Here is a 16,307-nt window from a genome sequence, read left to right on the forward strand (position 1 = left end):
CTGAATAAAAGCTTCTCGTCTCGTTGATACTCTTGTCTTTAAGAGACTCCGCAGCAGAAAGCCTGTGATCTGTTTTTGGGTGCCAGCCTGTGTTTCATGAAAGCTTGTCTGGAGGACAAAAGCTCCACTTGGACATGCGGCCGCTGAGTGCAGTCTTTGAGTTTCTATGGCAGCAGCTTTGGCACTCGCTGAGGAACACATGCGTGCCTGCTTTTTATTGAACTGAGGGCTTTTAGCTTAGAAGGAGTCGAGACATTTCTTCCTTGGCATCACGGTGGCTTGTGCCAGTCTGCAGAGGAAACACTGCCAGCTTCTGTCATTTTTCTCTGCAGAGTGTTTCAACTTTATGATCGCATGCGTGTTACATTTTATGGACCCTGGCAGCGCTGTGATACGCAGCAGAGCGCTTTGATGATCCTGATTGATTATCCTACAACAGGGAGCCTCGGGTTGCAGCTCTGTGATTGGCCGAAGACGCATTCCATCCTCGCTGATAGTTCCCATAAAGCACCGCCACCCATCTGTGCCTCGCAGCTCTTCCACCATCTGCAAATATTGTGTCCTTTTGCACTGTTACAATATCAGCCGTATGCTAGCTGTTATGAGACGAGGTCAGGTCAGTGTCAGGTTAGATAAAACGGCAAAGACAAATTCAGCAACCTGACTCTCCCATCAAACGCTTGAATGCACGTTAAATAAAAAATAACAGTCTGGTAACTTTTTAAACTGAAACTAAAACCGTACGGTTTCCCGCCTTAGACGCTCCAGTGTCCTTGACTCATTTGACCTGTTAGCTGTGTTGAAGTCGTTTGTCCCCGAGGTCCGGACTCAGGATGTTTTTTGCTCCACATGCAGCACAACATGACGTCAGGTCGGAGCAATAAAAAAAAAAAAAAAACCCAAACCGTATACTTTGGAGACATGCATGAATTGTGCTTGCATTACTCGGGAACGGGTCACACACTCGCTCCGCTTTCCCTAGAACTGAAACTGCAAGTTTTACAGTCGTCATAAAGATAACGGGGAACAGACTGATTTGTCGGGAAGCACCAACGGGGACATTGATCCTCAGTCCGACTGTTGGACCTTCTTCTTTATGTAACACAATCATCAGTTGCCATAGCAACATGAATACAAGCGGGACGGTTCGACAGTGAGCTCGACACGTGTTTGATCTCTTCATGTCACTTTAAAAACTTTATTATAATGAAACATGAAACAGAGTGACAGCACAGTTTGTCGGCTGGTGTTTTTTGGCTCTTCCAGAAGGTTCAGGACCACTAATGGATCCTCCATATGCGTCTGTGTTGAACCCTGAATGACCTCTTGAGTCACATCAGATCAACTCGTTAAGTTACTGAAATAACTTCATTCACTGATGGCAGCTTCTTCAAAGGGTCAAAACCTCACAAGAACTTTTTTTTGTTTTGTTTCTCAAACAAACGGTGAAATAAGTGATGCTGAGATTTAAATACTACAGATCTCAAACGTGTGCTCAATAAGAGGACATTCATTTTCCAGTCAGATTTCTTCCTATCCAGTTATTTTTATTTTGACTTTTTTTTTTTGCGTCAGGGCAGTCGGACGAATAGTTCATGCTTAAAGTTCAAATAAAAGATTTTCTGTCAGTGAGCAAATCTGAACTATTTTAAGAACCATCAGTCATGTTTGTTTTCACCATGTGAACATTTGCTGCTGTTGTGTTTTATTTCAGAGTTAAGTATAAAACTCTTGGAGAGATCAGAGCTGATGAGAGAGTGAAGGGTAGTGTGTGTGTGTGTGTGTGTGTGTGTGTGCGTGCTGAAGCTTTTTCTCCACCACTGCTGGACCACCCTGTGTTCCTGTATGATGATTGTATTCATGTTTGACTTTCAGCTCATACAATGTGCTCAGTGTGTTTAGTGTGGCAGAAAGGGAGACAATGGCAGAAGCTGATTATCATGATTTATTTCCTCTTTCTTTAAAACTGGTTGAAACACTTTGTACTCTCTGCATTACACAACTGTGGAGCGTGATGTGTGGAGTGTGTCCCTCAGCCGGCCAATCAGACGGCTCGCACCGAGGGACACAGAGGTCTTTGAATGACAATGTCTGAGTTAGCAGTGTTTCATGTGAGGAGTGGAACTGAAACAGGAGGACGTCTTTAATACAGACGGGACAGTGTGTTAACGGAGTGAGAAGTGTCAGTGATTGATTTGTTAATGTGAGGGGAATAACCGAGAGACATGTGGAGACCAATCACCAACACGCTGTTTCTTCATATAAGATGGTCAAATGTGAACACGTGCTTGATCCTCTGATTTACAGATCAAGCTAAAAGTTAGCAACATCGACTCCTAAGATAAGATTATTATTAGATTCTTGTTTCAGTCAGACTGAATTTTTTTTTTTTTTAAATCCCAGATTTGATCCAATCTGGATTTTGTCATTTCTCAGTTTGAACGACTGTTAACAGTTCAGTGCTAAATGTGACTGATCTGTTTCATCATTGAATCGATGTCCAGAGGAAATAAAGGAGAGCTACATCCTTTATTTGACTCAGCGCCAACAACTGCTCAGACAAGTTTTTTTTTGTTTCACTTTTATTGTTGGAATCATCGTTTATGTAATTCTTCAGCAGAGTGTGTGTGTGTGTGTGTGTGTGTGTGTGTTTGGAGGGGGGAGGGGGCAGACGAAGAACTTCCCCTGGGGCCTGAAGGTGGAGATAAGTGCAGGCGGAACACACACACCTTTCTGATTGTTGTGTGTGTGTGATCGTTGTCCTGCAGTGCAGAGTACCTGCAGGATCAGACACACACGATGCTTCTCGGCACTTCTGGTTTCCTGGACTTGGATTCTTCCTGACATTTTATTTTTTTAGAAGTACTTTTTTTTTAGTATTATTATCATATCTGAGCGTTTGGGAGTTTGTTGTCGTGTCGGTGGAGAATGGTTCGGTTCGGCCGCTTGACGTCCTGGCACAGCTGGGACCTGCTGCACGTGGACTCACAGATCCCTGAGTCGCCTCCTCATGACAGGAAATCACCACCGACCGACTATCAGGTGAGACGTTTGCTAACACGTCTTATGTGTGAAACTCAGACTGAGTTCTCCCTCTTCTGTGCAGATTAAAGATTCAGCATGACAGTCAAAGGAGAAATTTGTTTGTGTCCATCAATCTGCAAAATCCAAGAACTACTTGAGAAGAATCCCTGGGACTTTTTATTATCATAGAGAAGGAGACAGTCAGAAGAAGTAAAAGTGATGATAAGAAAACATGATCTTGTGAAAGGGTTAAATGTTTGAGAGATGATTTATTTAGAGGATTTGTCAGGAAAATCAAAGGTGAAAAGTTTCACTTCAATCTTTAATGCAATCTCCTGAGAACGTTTAATCATCATCCTTTGTGCTGATTTCGTTGATCTGAGCGCTCTGAATCATCACAGTGGAGGTGTGTGTGTGTGTGTGTGTGTGTGTGTGACTGGTTCAGTTAAAGGAGCAGAATGAAGCTTCCCTGCTGAAGTCAACACTTTCACTGCTTCCACACTTTCATTTCCACACGTTTTTTAATCCTGTCTGTTACTTTACAGATCGAGATCGTATCTAAAAGTCCAGAAACTTAAAAAAAAAATAGATCTATTTTTCAGTCAAATGTTGCTGCATGCGAAAGAGAGCGCTCTGTCTACAAATCTCAACCTATTTGTGCTCATATCGAGGGTGTGCAGGAGTTTCCCTGCATCTTTGCTAATCAAAAAAAAAAAAGTCCCCGTATTTTTCGCCTGGGACTTTGTTTTTGTTTCCATGATACAGAAACAGGGATCGAACATCCATGCTGAGTCAACAGGTCTGGGTCATCAGACCCGTTCTGGCCTTGTGCTGCATGTGATGTTTATTCCTGTTAGTTTCTATTTCCTGGTGTGTGTGTGTGTGTGTGTGTGTGTGTGTGTGTGTGTGTGTGTGTGTGTGTGTGTGTCCAGGCCCTCAGGAAGGTTAGTGTCACACTGTTTTCCCATCGTTAATCAACCGTCCTGATCAAGCGGACGTGTTATCAGCAGACTGACATGGAGGCGGTAGCAGCCTGTGGGGGTTTCTTTGTCACCTCTTACTTTTGAATACAATCGACTCCCGTTTGAAAGATTTTCTCCTCTCCAGGCCAAGGTTAACGCCACAAAGCTCTCTGATAAGATAAGGCTGCGAGGGGCTTGATATCGTTAGCCCCCCTCTTCACAGCCTCCACACAAGCTCCCAGAGAGAGAGAGAGAGAGAGAGAGAGAGAGAGAGAAGCTCTGCGCCCTCAGCTCTGACTGACAGGTTTGCACAGGAGGCACAGGGGGGAACCTTGTAAACATAATTAGTCCAGCAGACGTGACCAAAAGCTGCTGGGTGTTCTTCGACGGCTAAAATACATTGTGTCAGTGTTGCTACCTGCGGGAAATATACCCGACTCTAAAACATGCTTTATTGTGTCATTTATCCGGCTTTCTTCAACAAGTAGTCAAATGAGAGGATGAACGTGTTCGTCACAGGTTCAGAGAGCTTCTGAGGAAGAGTGGAAAACCAAAGAATCACAATCAACTGAGGTGTTAAACAAGAAGAGCAAGTGTACAGATGTGTATGTTTCTTCATGGAGGCATCAAACCTTCTTCTGAGTGAAGAATGGTTTCGATGAGTTCTCGCTGACTTGAGCTGGTCGCTGCGTGTTCTTCTCCAGCAGCCTGTTAAAGTGCTGAACGATGCGCGTAAACAAAGGGGGGGGGGGGTTCCCGTCCGCTCGTTATCAGGGCATTTCTTTTTTCCTTGTTTTGTTTCAAAAGGTCTCCAGGACAAACAAGCGATTCGAGATAACGCAAAGAATAGTGGACCCAGTTCAAAAAGAAACGACATCATCGAGCGGCACGCGGTTCATGATTGTCTCGGGTTTTCTTTTCTTTTTTTCTCGGGATAAAATCTGAAGTTTGATAAGTTGGAGAAAAGATGGCTGTGATGTATGATTTTTTTTTTCTTTTTCTTATTTCAACACCTGGGAGATTTGTTTTGACTAAAGAGCTTCTGGCACCTTCCAGCACCAGGATGTGTGTTTGGGTGAGGGAGCTCCCTGCAAGCTGTCACCCTGACTCCTCCTCCAAATATTCAGATCAGCCTCCCTCGTCCTTCTTGTTTTTTTTTTTTTGTTTTCTGGCCCTGCCTCCTCTTTCCTGCTCGGACACAATGAGGCAGGATCCTCCTGGTTGCTATGACTTCAGCGCAGTGTCTGTGTGAAATGCTCCCACTGGCTGTTTGGGCAGCAGGACAGGACAGAGACACGTCCCCGGGGTTCAAAGAGACGCTGCTGTCGGGGGGCGGGCCGCGCTGGACGCCACAGACTGACACCGCCAACCCGGACCCAGTCGGCTTCAACGCCGCGTTTGTTTGGAGCTGGAGTAACGCGGACGGTGTCACAGTTGTTTCACACTCAGAGCTGTTGGGACTGATTGAGCATCTTGAACGGTACGGGACAGGACGGCGTGGATGAGAGAGAGAGAGAGAGGGAGCGAGCGAGCGAGGGGAGGAAAGAAGCTGGCTCCTGAATGAGCTGCGATCCCTGAATCCATCTGAAGGATTAGGATGGTTTTTGTTACTTTTGACATGCCTCTGGCTTCAATGGTGAGCACTGTTAGCACGGTGGGAAACTGCTGCTAGCTTCCATCCTTGTGTCTTATTTTAATCACAACTTCCTGGCCTTGTAGATAAACCACTGTCTTGTGTTGTGTTCCACTTTTGACTTGTTAATATCATGTTGAAAATGCTGAAGCTAACACCTGAAAAGAAAAGCTCAATTGTTCCATTTCCTGTTTTGAACGTGTTAAACACTGATCTTTGTTCTGATTGGTCTCTCGTACTTGAACAAGCTTTCATTTGGCCCCGTCGTCTGTTACTCGCAGCAGACTTTCCCTGCTCGTCCCCCCCTCGTCCCCCCCTGGGGTCTGAGCGCTTCCTGACACCTGTGTCCTTGACCGCTTGGCCCAACAAAAACTCCCCTCATTTTTGTTTCTTTTTGTTGCGAGGCCAACGTGTTTATGTGCAGCGGAGTCGCTCTCCTCTCTGGTAATCATTCAGCAAAACCAAAAAAAAAAAGATAAAAGGACTGAAAGCTGTTTGAAAACCTGCAGGACCCCCCACTCAGATTTACTGTCCTGTTATGCAAGCCTGCACTTGTGTGCCTTTGACTCCTGATAAGTGTTTGCACAAAAGGGTCGGGGGGCTGCTCTTCCCCTAAAATGGGAGCCTGAGTAATGCAGAACGTTTTGGACCGAAGTTCTTCATAACATTTACATTTCACTCTGTTATATACATGCCACAAGTAATGGAAGGTGTTTACATGTGAGGGCTGGGCCTGTGTGTGTGTGTGTAGGCTGTGAGACGAGACGTCCAGGACCTGGGGAGGACTCCGAAGACCAAGTCAACCAGAGACACTCGAGTGTTCAGATAGATTAGAAATGTATTTATTTACCAGAGAACAAAGAACACAGACCTTTATGTTCTCTTTCACTGATCCCAGTGACACTAGAGGTCTCGCTCCTGCATCACAGCAGCAACACACGAACACAGATCAGCTGAAACATGAACTCACAGACGGCCAACGCTTCTCTCCACGTCTCTAAAGTGCTTAGACTCGAGAAGCCGGAGCCTGAAAGGGTTAAACACGTTAGCTTGAAAGTGACGGAGACAAAATGATTTCTGATTGAACTCATTCATTTGGCTTTGCAGCTTTAATTAGATCACAGTTCTTGTGGAAATTGCTAATTAACTTTATGCTGTGTGTGTGTGTGTGTGTGGGGTGGGGGGGAGGGGGGTCATCCAGAGCTTTGGGCTAACGTGTTTTGCAGCCTTTGTTTGCATGTGTGTGTGTGTGTGTGTGTGTGTGTGTGTGTGTGTTTGTCTGAGATAGGTGAAAGAATGCGATTGGAATGGTCGCTCAGTTTCAGCAGCCGTGTCAGTGTCCTGGAATGTAAGTTCCTCATGTCGCTGCTTTCGGGGGGGGGGGGGGGGGGGGTCGCTGTCCTGAGTGACTCCCAGCAGCAGCAGCAGCAGCAGATTCCTCGCTCTAACGGCAAAAACAACTGCTTCCTCAGATACTGACCTGGCCCCTGTTTGTTTGCTTTGCCGCCGCTCATAAAGCGGACAGAGAGTGCAGGAGAGCGGCCGCTCGCCGGGCCCCGCTGACAGGCCGACAATAGCAAAAGGACAGAACAATGGGCAGACTCGGGCCGCCTGTTCTGATGGAACAACCTCGCGCCCGGCTCCCTGTGATGTAATGATGCACACAGAGCGAGGAAGTGGCCGTCCTTCCCGCTTCTGTTTGTGTGTGATCATCAGGACAGCTGCTGATGTCATCGCTGGCACAGAATTCCCCTCTGGTTTCCTGTTTATCCTGAATGTGTGTGTTTCTCTCCTTCCTTCATTGTCTCTTTCCATCCGTCTGACTGGAAACTTCTGGGCTTTCCCCCCGTCATGACAGAATCACTTCTGCGAGTGTCACTTCTTTCATTTTCTCTTCTCCTAAAGAGTCTGAACGTGATCCTCTTTCTCCCTTTCAGGACAGGCGCGACGGAGGAAGAACATGACCGAGTTCCTCGGGGAAGTGAATATTCCCACTCCAGATACTCTGGGACAGATCGGCGGCTCGCTGCCCGGCATCGGTGCGGGACCCGACAGCTGGAAGAACCGCGCCGCCAGCCGCTTCAGTGGCTTCTTCAGCTCCAGCACCGGAGCAGGACCCTTCGGCAAGGTAACAGAAAAATGATCAGACGAGCGATAAAACGGCAGAACGACAAAATGAGTCGAGTGGCCCAAACGTGAAAACAGAACAGGAGCAGAGGGAGGGGGTCAGAAGGCCCCCGCTGAGGTCATTTCCCCTTTAACGCATCCTGACTTGTTGGCTCATGCACTTTCCTCCCAGCAGCTCAGGGAAGGAGGAGAGAAGGAGAGGACTCAGGAAGCTTCGAGGCTTTAAGGAGTCGTGTTAACGTTCATTGTTCTTCTCAAAGTGCCCAACCTTTTCTTTGAGAAGAGAAACCCATTTGATTCTGCTGAAGCTGCATCACACACACACACACACACACACACACACACACACACACACTCCCCCTTTGTTGTCTCTTCTTCTGAGTTCACAGATGTCACACGGAGACAGTATCTGTCAGTCACCTGTCACCACTCGGCTCGTCTCTATTCACCCTGAGTGTGTCTTTTTAACCCCTTCAGTAACACAGTTCCTCCACCGGGTCCCGGACCTCCTGCACCCCCCCCCAGGCCTCCTGCACTCCCCCCAGACCGCGCTTTCACCCAACTCTGAAAGGAGTGCTGAACTTTATTTTCAAATTTGTTGTACACGTTGAACGTTAGGTGTCACGGTGCATGAACCCCCCCCCCCCCCCCCCCCCCCCCCCCCCCCCCCCCCCCCCTGCTCCCTCCTCTTCTATTGTTAAAGTGGTCTCAATGCACACAGCTCATTTTCATAACTACATCAGGCCCTGCAGGCTGAACAAAGGCCTGAATAGGAGCTGCTGTTGGATTTAAGTCTTCAGGCGGCAGTTCGGACAGGATTTATATGCTAATGCATGAACTCATCTTCTCTTCCAGTTTGAACTGAACAATAAATCAGACGACAAAAGGACAGTTATTTTCACCTCTCTTCTCACTGCTGCGTTCTCGAACCTCATTCAAACCAGTGCTTGTTTTTAAATGTGATGGTTCCGTCTGTCTGCAGGAGCTGGACCGTCTGGAGCAGCTTCAGAGCAAGCTGCACTCCTACACGCTGTTCGGTTTGCCCAAGGTGCCGCGGCAGCTCTCCTTCCACCAGGACTCCTGGGAGGAGGAGGAGGAGGAGACCAACCTGGTGATGGAGGACAGTTGGCAGACGCTGCTGGACAACTCGGAGGTACAGAGCACGCTGGGTGAAGGGGGCGGGCAGAAACATGCCTACCTCCTTTTATTTTATTTTTATTTTTTTTGTTAATTTATGAACTCACAGCAGCGTGACAAGTCATCGTGTCTACGAATCCCTGCCGGGAAACCGAACAGAATCAGAACATTTACACACACATACAAGGAATTTGTCTCGATGTCTTAAAAACAGTTAAAATTATAAATAAAGTCAAAAGAGGAAGAACATCAATTTAAAAAAATTATGTAGAAGAAGCAATTACCAATAAATAAAATTAAATTAAAAATAAGTCAAATATAAATAATAATAAAAACACAAACTGTAGTAATACACTATAATATACTGTATGTGAACATATTTAAAAACCATAACTGTCTGACTTTTCTGCCCTTCAAACATTTGTCCCTCAGTCTTCTTCATGTCCCTCCCTTCAGTTATGTGTACACAGTTTATAAACATGTCTGTATCCTGCTTCCTGGTTTGGATCTGACTCTATGAACTCCTGATTATGTATCTGTGATGCTCCTGCTTCCCAGAATTCAAAAAAAGAAGCTGCATAATGAGCTCCCGATGCAAAGCTGCTCTCAGACACTCTGCACACCGACGTGTAGCCGTAACAGCCACTGTTAATGTTTATTGAGTTTATCACACAGCACAGTCGTATCGCCGCTCGGCTGCTTCTCCTCCGATGACACGTTACATAAGACGCCGGAGTCGGCTGCTGTTAAACGCCACACGACGAGGTCAGCTTCAGTTCATCTCACGGTTTGGAGTAAGGATGAGCTCGATGCAAAGAAGTGACAGGATGAAGAGACAAATATAAAAACATGGTGCTGAAGTGCTAAAAAGAGCCTTCTTTTCTTTTCTCATTAGAACTCACGCTCAACATTCAGTCAACATTTGAATACGAGCGTTTTGTGAAAGTCATGTCGTCTCACACTGAGCCGGTCTGAGATGGTTAAAAAAAAAAAGAGAGAGAGAATAAAAGTCGTGACAGCTGTGCTCATAATACATATGTGGTGTTTTTGTCTGCAGACACTGACAAGGCAACAGTTCCACCAGCAGGAGGCGATATGGGAGCTGCTGCACACCGAGGCCACGTACATCAAGAAACTGAGAGTCATCACTGACGTAAGTGCAAAGATCTGCAGGCTCGTAAAGATAGGACGCGTTGTGTAAGATGAACCCGTCTCTGCACTGGAACGGCGACACTCTTATCTCAGCCTCGTGTCTCTCTTGCAGCTCTTCCTGAGCGGGCTGCTGAACCTGCAGGAGAGCGGCCTGCTGACGGAGGTGGAGCCCGCCAAGATGTTCAGTAACATCCAGGAGATCATCCGCCTGCACACGTCCCTGTGGAACCAGGTCATGCTGCCGGTCCTGGAGAAGGCCAGGCACGCCCGGGCCCTGCTCGACCCCACCGACCTGCAGCACGGCTTCAGGACGGTCAGTGGGAGTTAACTCGCCGTCTGAAATGACCTAACCTGAGTTAGTGCCAAAAGAGACTTTAAAAGAGTTTTAATGACTGATCTGTTCCAGTGTGAACTCTAATTCAATTCAAAAAACTTTATTGACCCTCGGGGGGCAAATTAAAAAAAATGAAATGAATCCTCAACAAGACACTGAACTATCACTTTGTGGATTTATTTATTTTTATTATTATTTTTTATACATCTATACAGTTTTATTTTTGCTCAGTTTTCACATTAATTTATTTTATTTTTTTTCATTTATTTATTTTTTTTTGTAGATTTTTAAAATGGTAGCTTTCCAGATAGAGTCCTTGATCAACCAGAAAAAATTTGGTGCCGCCCCCCCTCCTGTGTTAGAAACGTGATGCAGTAGTAAATATTTATCTGTGTGTGACATGAGTCTTATGTCTGTTTTGTGTGTGTGTGTGTTCAGTTCGGCTCCAGGTTCCAGCCTTACATCCGTTACTGTATGGAGGAGGAGGGTTGCATGGAGTACATGCGAACGCTTCTCAGGGACAACGAGCTCTTCAAGACCTACGTCACGGTCAGTTCTCTGGCTTTAACACAGAGCCACATGGAGTTCTCCTTTTTCTTTGTTTTCTCACCATGTCTGGCTCGTTCCATCGTTCACTTCCTGTCTTTGTGTTCTCCATCCAGTGGGCGGAGACTCACAAGCAGTGCAACCGTCTGAAGCTGGCCGACATGCTGGCGAAGCCTCACCAGAGGCTCACCAAGTATCCGCTCCTGCTGAAGAGCGTGCTCAAGAAGACGGACGAGCCGTCGGCGCGAGACATCGTCAGCAGCATGGTAAAGACGGGGGAGGTCACGCGACTCGCTGCCTTTTGACTTGTTCAAAAAAAAAAAAAAAAAAAAAAAAAAGCTTCAGAATGGATGTGAGAGTGTTTCTGTTTGTCTTCGCCTGAAGGTGGCGGCGGTCGAGCGCTTCATCAACAGCGTGGACTCTCAGATGCGACAGCGCCAGGAGCGACAGAAGCTGGCCACCATCTCTGCCCGCATCGACTCGTACGAGGCCGTAGAGGGCAGCAGTGAGGAGGTGGAGAAGGTAAGGGCTGATTTATGACGCTCCGAGGGGGTTTTCTTCGACTTCGAGTGGGATCCAGCCTCACGAGCTTTCATCTCTCTTTTTTTATTCTCCAGATTCTCAAGGAGTTCAACCGCTTCGACCTGATGGCTCCCATGAGAGGAACGTCACCGGAGGAGACCCGACAGCTGCATCTGGAGGGAGCGCTGAGGATGAAAGAGGGAAAAGACAGTCGGGTGAGTCTGACTTTTTACACCCCGACATCTGGTTTCTCACATCCGTGGCCTCTCGTTTCACATTTAAATAAAAAAACCCAGTAAAAGTGTTTCCGTCAGAGCTGAGATGATTTGATGTCCTCTGCAGATGGACGTTCACTGTGTCCTCTTCACCGACCTGCTGCTGATAACGAAGCCTGTGAAAAGAGTGGAGAAAATCAAGATCATCCGGCAGCCTCTCCTCATTCAAAACGTCGTCTGTAAGGAGCTCAAAGACCCCGGTGAGTGATGACAGGAGGGACGGGAGCCAGCTGCTACGAAAGCAGGAAATGTCCACTTTAAAGAGGCTTTAACAAACCAAATATTCCGAAACGTATCTGATGACTTGATCCTGGTTTGTACAGTTGATGGATCTAATGTTTCAGTGTGAATACAAATCTGTAAAAGCTGAAGTTTAAAAGCTGGTGATAATAATCATGAACGCTGTTGTTCTCTTCAGGCTCGTTCATCCTCATCTACCTCAATGAGTTTAAGAGTGCAGTGGCTGCCTACACTTTCCAAGCCAACAGCGCCACCCAGGGGCGAAGCTGGATTGATGCAATCTGCAACGTCCAGGTGAGAGAGCCGCTTTACGTCTGTGCACGAAAACGTTTCAAAGGGAAAAAGCTTACAGGACGCAGGATTCTGTGCTTCGCTCCCTTCATGTGGATTTTTATTTATTTTTAAAGAAATGTCCCCCTCTGCTGCAGAATCAGCTCCAGAGGCTCCGCGCCGAGGAGATCCTCCGACAGAAGAACCGGCTGAAGAGAGGTTCTGACCCACTGGAGGAGGAGGAGGAAGAAGAAGACAGCAGCAACTCCACCGCCAGCTCCCCATGCCTGAGGCCCAAAGTGCAGCCCAACTCAAGGTACCCACGGGAACGCCTCATCTCCTGTTGCCATGGCGATATAAGGCCGAGTTTCTTTACTTCCTGACTAACGTGCGACAGGATGAAGAAGAGGCTTCGGCTTTGTGCTCAGTTTAAAGAGAAGAGTGCTGCTGATCTTCGCCTTGTTAAGAACAAATAACTTTACAGAGTGAAAACAGATGCTTACAATTCACATTCACAGAAATCAGAGGATGAAATATTTTCTTACTGATTTGAATCTAAAGCAGCTGAAGTTAGAGAAAAGACTGAATCACCACAGTGTTAAAGATAAGAATTAAGCCTCTGTATTGTTTGTACTGAACACCTTCGAGTGATCTTTAAGGTTGTTGTTGTTGTTGCTTATTAACCGTCCACCTCCTTTCAGTCAATCCGGCGGCTCCACTGAGACTCTGTCAGTGATGGACATCGATGAACCGGGAGAACATCCGGAACCTCCCGCCGCCAACATCAACCTGGAGGGAGACGACAAAACAGACTCTGACGACTCTCCTCTTTCGGAAAGCTGCGAGGTCCAACAGTCTCAGTCCACGAGCCCTCGCAGAGTCCACTCCGCCTCCGTTTACTCCGAGACGGGGCCTGACGGCGAGGAGCTGGACCCGCAGTGTCGCTCGCTCTCCATGGACAGCGCCTACGGAACCCTCTCCCCCGAGTCCCTCCTGAGAGAACTCCAGCCTCAGCCGGGTCAGAGCGAAGGAGAGGAGACGGAGGAGGAGGAGGAGGAGGAGGAGGGAGAAGAAGATGGAGGATTAGAGGAAGATGAGGAGGAGAAGGAGGAAGAGGAGGAGGAGGATGCTGCCTCTCTGGGGTCTCAACTGTCTGTGATCCAGTCGTCGAAACCTCGGCGACGGCCTCACATTCAGCCCCGTCCTCACTGCCTCCAGAGGCTGTCCTCTCTCACTTTATCCCGCTCCGAGGACAACCTGCTCCAGCGTCTCCACCAAAAAACCCTCGCAAACCACAAACACTTACTCAGCGATGAGGCTCAGGACCAATCAGAACACAGGGACACAGACACGTCAACTCTGGCACACAGTAAAAGCATGTTGGAGCTGGGAAAGAACTGCCTGGAGCTTTTCTCCAGCGACCTGGAGCAGTCAGACGACGGTCTGAGTGTTAGCATGCCCGCTCACAGACTGTGTGCCACCCTGAGGAGGGCGGAGGCCAGACGGGGTCAAAGGGCAGCCGCAGGACCAACGGAGAGCAGCACCAGCTCTGACGGGGAAACGGCTCCATCTAGTGGGGTTGAGAGGAAAAAGGAGTCGACAGCCACCAGCGATTCAGGGGAAACGTCACCAAAGAAGAGGAAGTCACCGGCTCAGCAGCACAAGAAGCTAACGCTAGCTCAGCTGTACAGGATACGCACCACTCTGGTCCTCAACTCCACCCTCACTGCATCGTAAGTCCACAACGGCTTCTTAATGGAACCACTTGTAACGTGTTGGATTTGTTGATTTGTTTTCCTGATAGATTCAGCGTGTTATTGTCAGAGCTGTACAGGTGGATTCTTCTCACAGTGTCTCAATAGACTTTGGTTTGTGGACTCACTTTACATTTGGCTCTTTTTTTTTTTTTTTTTAGCTTAAAGTGATCATGACTGGAGGACAGAGTTCAGACTAGATTTATTTTCCTTTAAAAATATGATATTGGGGAAAAAAAGACAGAAAATCGTAATTCAGGAAAATCTTTAATGAAGCAACAAAAAACTGTAAAGTTTGACTCAGTGTCTCGTTTTTCTATATTTGTTTCACTTTTGAACAAAAAAACAGGCGACGTCTCATTCCAGAAACAGAAGAGGGAGGGAAATTGAGTTAAATGTGTCCTGTTACTAAAGGTGCATTAATGTTGTTTTCTGTCCTTTTGTCTCTCAGGGAGGTATAACCGCTGCAGCCGACGGTGGAAATAAGGAACAACTCTTGTTTTGCTTCGATGGACTGAAATAGTTGAGACACGAATGCACTCTCTCTCTTGCTGCCCTCTCCCTTCCTGTTGGCTTCTGGACACTGATCGTACCACTTTTTGCATTTGGACAATAACAATCCTATTTTGTGTTGTTGCATTTGGTTTCTGAATTTTTGGGGATTGGAAGGGGGAGAGGCGGAGAGACACAGGAACTGCTTGCACTTTGCAAACGGAAGTAGCATAAACGGGGGGGGGGGAGGAGCCGTGGACCATCCCTGCACTCTGCACCGGGGGGAGGAGCTGAATCCTGCGTCTCCTCTCTCCGACCCCAAAAACGAGCGACGCTAAGACTTGAAAAACGCTCTGTACACGAGAAAAGCCAGCACCCGGGGACCGCCTCCTAATATTTATACTGCTCCCGGTTTTGCTTCAAGAAAAGATGAAAAAATTGCACAGTTATCTTTGTTGAGTAGAAGAATCACTAAAAAGGGGTGAACTCACATTAACAGTCACAATGAATTGGAGTTAATTATTGGTTTGTGTACAGATGTGTGCATGTGTGTGTGTTTGAATGTGAATGTGTGAATGAATGGAAACAAGGTCCTTTGATTCCTGACTGAACCAAAACTGATTCGCCGTCTCCTGTGAGCACGCTAACACACCCAAAGAGCTACGACGCAGAAAGATGGCCGACTCCAGAGTGCGCCCAAAAGACGCACTGCTGACGCCCCCTCGAGACGTGGAGCGACTCCATCTGAGTAACGACTGAAAGCGCGTTGCGTTCAGGGATTTTCTCTCTCCTGAGGGCTGAAGGTTTCAAAGCACACGCACACGAGTGTACGCGCCCGAGCCTGTCAGAGTGGCGAGGAACAAAAGAAGCGTACGTTTTCCTGTCGTGGAGCGCGTTTTACATTTCTCCCGTTTCTTCGTGACGGCGACACTAACGAGAGGTTTTGGTTGATCTTTTTGTACCGGATGAATCTGCAGAGCTGCTTTTTAATCCAGGAGGTCGTAACATTTCTCAGATCAGTGATTTCTCTTCCAAACATCTGCGAACCGAAATAGGTTAACTCTGTTTACTTCTAGTTTTTGTTTAAGTGTAATATTTATTATGCCTGCTATGTTTTATATATAAGATATTGTTTATATTATTTGCTTCCATCATCTGTACATTCTTTTTTGTTGTTGATGTAGTCTTAATCATTTGCCAGGCATGAATGTGCTATGAACCAAAATCATGACTTTCAAGTGTCTTACAGAAACGAAGAGGCGGACGTTACGATCGCTCTTCTGATGGTTTCATCCGTTGTGCTGTGAGCCGAGTGTGAATGACATTAAAAAAAAAAAAAAAATGAACATGAACTGGTCGCACGCCTCTCGTCTCTTCTCTTCTTCTGTTTACTGTGTGAACCATAAGATCCCATTATTTCACATCTGGTGTTGAACTGGTTCCTTGATAAACAGGCGTGTCACTGGCGTGTTGACCTCGATGACTGACGTTAAAGTAGCAACGCGACACAAAACACTCATCAGGCTTTCACACTCGCAGAAATCTGCTGAGGATATTTCCCGGAGGTGTGAATTCAAGCAGCTGTTTTTTTTATTTATTTTTTTATATACAATATATATATATTTAGTTTTTTAAATGCAAAGACAAAATACAAGGACAGCACACTACACACATTAGAAAGACACTTTGCAAGAGACTACAGATTGTGTTACAGAAATAGTCAAATAATAGATTTTCCCTTTTTTTAATTTCATATTCAAACTAATTTAAATGTATTTCTCTTATTTTTTTATATTCTTTCACGAGTATCTTTGGGCCGTTGAGTTTATCATTATAAAT

At 46.6% G+C, this 16,307-nt stretch overlaps 1 protein-coding gene across 3 annotated transcripts in view; it reads left to right on the forward strand.

The window, feature by feature from the left end:
• The window catches only part of plekhg5b (pleckstrin homology domain containing, family G (with RhoGef domain) member 5b), a gene marked incomplete at its 3' end in the record, with an annotated part of 60,616 nt that extends 44,791 nt beyond the window's left edge, over window positions 1-15,825 (forward strand). For 2 of the 3 annotated variants that reach the window (XM_079359777.1, XM_079359779.1), the window contains 13 exons: window positions 7,556-7,747; window positions 8,729-8,899; window positions 9,941-10,036; window positions 10,148-10,348; window positions 10,808-10,918; window positions 11,032-11,181; window positions 11,300-11,437; window positions 11,533-11,652; window positions 11,780-11,912; window positions 12,131-12,246; window positions 12,381-12,538; window positions 12,924-13,955; window positions 14,428-15,825. In XM_079359777.1, coding sequence (XP_079215903.1) covers window positions 7,556-7,747; window positions 8,729-8,899; window positions 9,941-10,036; window positions 10,148-10,348; window positions 10,808-10,918; window positions 11,032-11,181; window positions 11,300-11,437; window positions 11,533-11,652; window positions 11,780-11,912; window positions 12,131-12,246; window positions 12,381-12,538; window positions 12,924-13,955; window positions 14,428-14,437 — 2,628 coding nt within the window. Of the gene's footprint in view, window positions 1-7,555; window positions 7,748-8,728; window positions 8,900-9,940; window positions 10,037-10,147; window positions 10,349-10,807; window positions 10,919-11,031; window positions 11,182-11,299; window positions 11,438-11,532; window positions 11,653-11,779; window positions 11,913-12,130; window positions 12,247-12,380; window positions 12,539-12,923; window positions 13,960-14,427 lie in introns of those variants that run through there. The other variant, XM_079359778.1, reaches the window with a different exon arrangement.
• Window positions 15,826-16,307: the final 482 nt, after the last annotated feature.

This window comes from Symphodus melops (assembly GCF_947650265.1).
Source record: "Symphodus melops genome assembly, chromosome: 13".
NCBI classification, from domain to species: Eukaryota; Metazoa; Chordata; class Actinopteri; order Labriformes; family Labridae; genus Symphodus; species Symphodus melops.